General features: G+C 42.2%; 1 protein-coding gene across 1 annotated transcript in view; it reads left to right on the forward strand.

The window, feature by feature from the left end:
* TMC1 (transmembrane channel like 1) overlaps positions 1 to 5,673 on the forward strand; it is a 148,137-nt gene that overhangs the window by 109,212 nt on the left and 33,252 nt on the right. The window contains exon 14 of the mRNA XM_013007512.1: positions 3,391 to 3,519. Coding sequence (XP_012862966.1) covers positions 3,391 to 3,519 — 129 coding nt within the window. The remainder of the gene's footprint in view (positions 1 to 3,390; positions 3,520 to 5,673) is intronic.

Below are 5,673 nucleotides of genomic sequence, written 5' to 3' on the forward strand. Positions count from 1 at the left end.
CACCCTGACTGGCTCGTCTCCTCCCCAAGACCCCTCTGCAAGGGGATCTCCAGTGGCCTACAAATGGGTTTTGGGTCTCCACTCTGCACTCCGCCCCCCTCATTCACTATGGTAAGATTTTTTGTTCTGATGATGCCTTATACCTGACAGACAGGGCATCTTTTCAGGAGCAGACAGCTCTTTCTTTTCTCTTGGGGAACAGTGGTAAAGCTTTATGGGAGCAGAAAGCCACATCTTTCTCCCTAGAGCTTGTTGGTGTCTTCAAACTGCTGACCTTGTGGTTAGCAGCCAAATGTGTAACCCACTATGCCGCCTGGGATCCTTAGTGATCTATATTAACTTGTGTCAACAAATGAGTCAACAGGTCAGATAGGCGTTGCTTAACCAGCCTAGAAGACACGGGTAAAGGCCCTGAGGTCTGTAGACAGGTGGAGTCCGAGGACCCGAAAGACCAGGTGTCAAGAAAACAAGGCCCCAAACGATACAAGATGACAGTGTAGTGGAGTCCCTGGGTGGCAAAATGGCTAAACATTCAAACAGTAGCCAACTCCCCCCAAACCCCACTCCTGGTGACCTCAGGAGACGTGCTTGGCAACTTGCCTCTGATGGTTCACAGCCTTGAAATTGCTATGGACTTGGTTCTGCTGTGCGCACATGAGGTCCCCGTGAGTCAGAGTCGATTTAATGGCTACCAACAGCATCTGCAACAGGCAGGAGCCAGATTGTGTAAAACAATCTTCCCATCTTTGCTCCAGTTGTTGCAGAGAATGACTGCATGAAGCTGCTACCTGCAAACATCTGAATTCACCTTCAGGTCTTCTCTGCTGTTACTCTGTGGGATGCTTACAAAACACCACTCAGCCTGTTTCCTCTGGACGGCTCTGGAAGGGCAAAGGCTTCAGTGAGCTCATGGAAAAATGAAAGATGATGGAATTTTCCATGAACTTTCTGAAGCCCTCCTGTATAAAGGCATTAGTAACCCTGTGTCCACCATTAGCTGGCAAGAAAGAACAGGTAAATCCTTCCCTCTTTTATTACTTGAAGGAGCGATTTGGAGATTTCTTCTACGTAACTTCTAGGTGGAATCAAGAGCCAGTTTCCCCAGCAGTGAGAGGCTTTTCCACAACCTTGAGAAAAGTCTTTCTGTCTCCTTCTTCCATTTTTCCCAATCCTCATCCCATTATTTAAGACAATTTCTGGAAAGATGATACCTGTTTACAAGTCCTTGTGACAGGTGGTAATTTTTAATAGCTTTTATCTTTTTTATTACATTTATCTCAAGCTTAGTGTTTATTTATGGTAGATGATATCCACTCTCCATTTACAATAGGAACAGCAACCTTATAGAAATGAAGTATATTTAAGTTGATGAGATATTACCTACATAATAGTTCAGATAGTACTTAGACATGGAAAGAAGATGGAAACCATGCACGACTATCTGGTGGTTGGAATCACTGTTCTGAAGTATGAGGTTGACATGAATCTACAGACTTCTAATCAAATCGTTTTATTTTCCCAAAGATAATTTTCTTTCAGTAGCCATTTTAGAGGGGAAGGGATGTAGGTAACTAGACATAAAAATCAAAAGCATTCTCATATTATGGAAGAGCACTGGTATTTCTGGCAAAATGTGCTTTGTTAGATGTTCAGTGTCTTAAGTGTTAGGCCTTGTATTAAGAAAGGATAGAACAGGGTGAACAGAGGTGAACTCTCTTCACGTAAATGTCTATTTGTCTATTTTAATATCTATTTTACACAGCTTGCCTGCTGTCAGACAAGGCCCTTGAAGTGTGGCCATCCTCGCTAACTCACAGCACACACCTGTATGCACATAGAAAAAGCACCCAGTTTATAATTGTCTGGATGTTTTCCTATAAAAGAACTCACTGCCATTGAGCCCATTCTAACTTACAGTTATCTTCTGGAGGGTTTCCAAGGTTGTAAATCTTCGTAGGAGCAAATAGCCCTCCTTCTCCAGCAGAGCAGCAGGTGGGTCTGAACTACCTATCCTGCAGTTAGCAGCTCAATGCCTGACCTACAGCACCACAGGGCTCCTTTCTAAGCATGGATACTGCATAGAACCCATATATAACTGTAAATACTTTTAAACAAATGCATTCATACCATATAGTAATGTAAAACACATTTTTCTATCAGAGCATATCATTTTAGCATCTTTAAACTAGTTCTGTTCAGAAATACTTCACGTGCAGTACAGTTCAGGTAGTAGTGCACCCATCACCACAACAGACATTTGTTTTCAAAGGAGCTTTCAGTATTCCCCTATGTGGACACCCATCTTTGTTTAACTAATCTTTTCATGAGCCTATTTGAAGGGTTTCCAGTTTTTACTTGAAGCAACCAACACTTTCATCATTGACCTGCAGATCTGTGCACTTGTGTATTTTTTAAAAAAATCATTTTATTGTGGGCTCTTACAGCTCTTATCACAATCCATTGTGTCAAGCACATTTGTACGTATGTTGCCATCATCATTTTCAGAACATTTTCTTTTTCCTTGAGCCCTTGGTATCAGCTCCTCATTTCTCCCTCCCTCCCTCATGAACCCTTGATAGTTTATAAATTATTATTTTTATCATGTCTTACAGCAACAGCTGTCTCCCTTCATCCACTTTCCTGTTGTTCATCCCCCTGGGAGGGGGTTATAGGTCGATCATTGTGATCGTTTCTCCCACTTGTGTGAGTATTGCTGTGAGAAAGAACACTAGATCTTCTTCAGCTTCGTGAATCTCCTTGACCAAATTCCCCGTGCTTTCAAATGTGATGGGTATGGACACAGTTCTCTCCAGCGTGATGTGCGTTTCATTTCCCCAGTCAGTCATGACAGGCCCTGTTCACCAAACCCTCACAGGTGTGGATACACTTGCACTTTTAAATAGTTATCACTCTGGGAGCCCACAACTCATTGTTGCTTCCTTTGATGTTTTTATCATGTGCAAATTTAATTATTTTTAGCATAAAATCAGTGTATATTCTCCTGTGGATTTCTTACTCATACTGTTTTCCTCCCCATTGTATTTTCTCTTTGCATGTTTCACACTGATCTGTAAAAAACTTTTTATGGAGGGAGAAGGGGTAGGAATGTTAACCCTCTGTCAAGCACATTGTTTCCTTTATGCACCAAGTTTATGAAACTTTCTCCTCAGGAAGGTGACTTATGATACAGTGACTTGGAGACTGGGAATAATTGTGGTTGATTAATATAATAGCAAAGCAGTTTTCTTGTGTTAGCTGTTTGGTAGTCATTTATGTACCCTTGGCCTTCAAACTTGAACATTTTTTCCCGTGATATGATACAGTTGGTGCCGATACAAAGTCCATTTGAAGAAAGTAATGCCCCTTTTAACAAAAACAATATCTCAACAGGAATTCGTGCGGCTGACCGTCTCTGATGTTCTGACAACCTATGTCACAATCCTGATCGGAGATTTTCTCAGGGCCTGTTTTGTCAGGTTTTGCAATTACTGCTGGTGCTGGGATTTGGAATATGGATATGTAAGTATATCACTTTTTCTCTTATCAAATTACTCCTTTGGGGCTCATCATTTAAACAGTCCAGGCAAGAAGAAGATCTAGTGAAAAGTATGGGTGCTCTTGTTTTGAGACATCAATAAAAATAAAGACTAATGAGTACAGTTATGATGCAGTGGCAGGCAGACTTGAGGATCATGGCTTAGCACTGTTCTAGTAACATGAGCACAGGGTTTTTCAGATGCTGAAGCAATGGACCTCAACCTGTGAGGGAAAGTGTTGAAATTGTTACATTGTGGACCCATAGTCCATTCCCTTCCCACGCAGGTGTTGGCATTTCTAGACAGGAAAAGATAGAGAGTAGCAACTACATATCCTACTAATTCTTTTGACCTTTTCTAAACAACCACCTCCCCCCAACCCAGCAATTATTATGTATCAGGTGCTGGGTAGTAAACTGGGTGATAAAAGATTGAATAAATATGACCTTTGCTTCCAAAAGCTCATATAAAACATGGCAGAAACACACCAGGGGGTTTTAAAAGTTTTGAGGAAGGTCCCTTTTTGATCAGAATTCTGGGATAAGCCATGGTAGGTTTGATTTTTTTTTTTTTTTGCCCTGCAACAATAGCTCATATTTCCCTGGACCCAAATGATGCTGACCCCAATAATAGCTCTGGCTCTGTGCTCAACCTCAGAGACCCCAAAGTGGGAAGTCAGCAGCAGCGCAAACATGATTCTAACATCTAACAGAGCCTAACATCTCTAGGCTTCCACCTGTCCTCTTTTGCAAAGGAAACTGACTCTCCTAGTCTTGGGGAACTATCACCTGGGAAATAATATTGCTCATTTACTGAAAAATCCTAAAAGCACTTACCAAGCACTTAGAATGTCTTTTAATTTTCTTTCTAGGGCCCTCTTTACCCAATATGATCTGTTTCTTTCATTCTGGCTGAACTCATCACATGACAATTCTTTTTGCTCTGGCTTGTATAGACCGGAGCATTGTTCTCCTTCCTGAGGGTCAATCATGGCGGGCTTTTTTATTCTGCACTCGGGGATTCGTCTCAGGGTGTTGCTGCGCTAGAGTTTGCCATGGCAGATTGATTCTTGTCATCATGATCTCAGCCAATGTGTCACCTCCTTAGACAGCTTCTCTGACCAGGGGTCACTCTCTTCTGCAACACACTGCCTAGTTTCCCTCAGAGGACACGCTAAGGTTTCCTTTTTTAAAAGTCTGAGCTTTGATTGTCTCTAGTGGTTGTAACGCTAATTCTAGGAAAGCATAGGCTTTGGCGCCCATGTTAAATCATTCTTGACCATTGGAAGGCGCTCTATCAATATGGACTGACTGACAGATGCACTGTTGTTCCTCCTTTGCACACAATCTAGGGAGCACAGTCTACTGACAGACTTTCCTACCCCCACCCCCGGGCTAAGCCAATGGAGTCAGTTCCAGCTTAGTGCTCCTAAATCAATGCCATTTTTCAATCGCACGGTGGTGGAATAGCCTTGACTGTGGATGGCCCTCCTGGTTATGCCCTCGAGAGTCTGGAAAAGTCCTCTGTTCAGAGATTTTAGGACCCGAGGCTCGTTCCTCTGCATGGCTATCTGACCTTGAGCTCAGACCATCGATTAGGTCATCTTCCTTCTACTCACTGAAAGCACTTCTTCAGACGACCAAGTACAGTCAGGTAATGCTCTTTGAGGAAGACAGTGAGGTCATGCGATAGATCCAAGATGCACTGCTTTTCCCGCCTGGCTGGTTCAGCTGGCATCATGCCATTTCTGTTTTTCTTGCCTGAGTCAGCTCTTCTGAGGAAGGCATAAAATTGACATTTCTTCTTTAGGTCATCCCTTGGTTTCTGCTAGCCACTTATTCCTTTATGTTGCCTTCTTATTTGAACATTGGTTGCAAATATGAAGTCCATATATAACATGACCTAGATACATAAAAGCTATGATTAAATGACTATGTTGATTGTTTATTGAGTACTGGGTAGGTTCAAAGTAGAGGGGGGAAAGACAAGCTTCTCTTTTAGATCCTAGAGAAAGCCTTTTCTCCCATGTTTCATGTAAAGGGCCTCTTTGGAGAGAAGACCATCATCATTTTAATACGTTTAAAAGCATTAAGATTAGAAGATGCATCTTCGATATAGAGCCTACTATTATTGACGC

Source organism: Echinops telfairi, unplaced genomic scaffold (assembly GCF_000313985.2).
Source record: "Echinops telfairi isolate 266 unplaced genomic scaffold, ASM31398v2 ScPeMD7_22;HRSCAF=79, whole genome shotgun sequence".
NCBI lineage: Eukaryota > Metazoa > Chordata > Mammalia > Afrosoricida > Tenrecidae > Echinops > Echinops telfairi.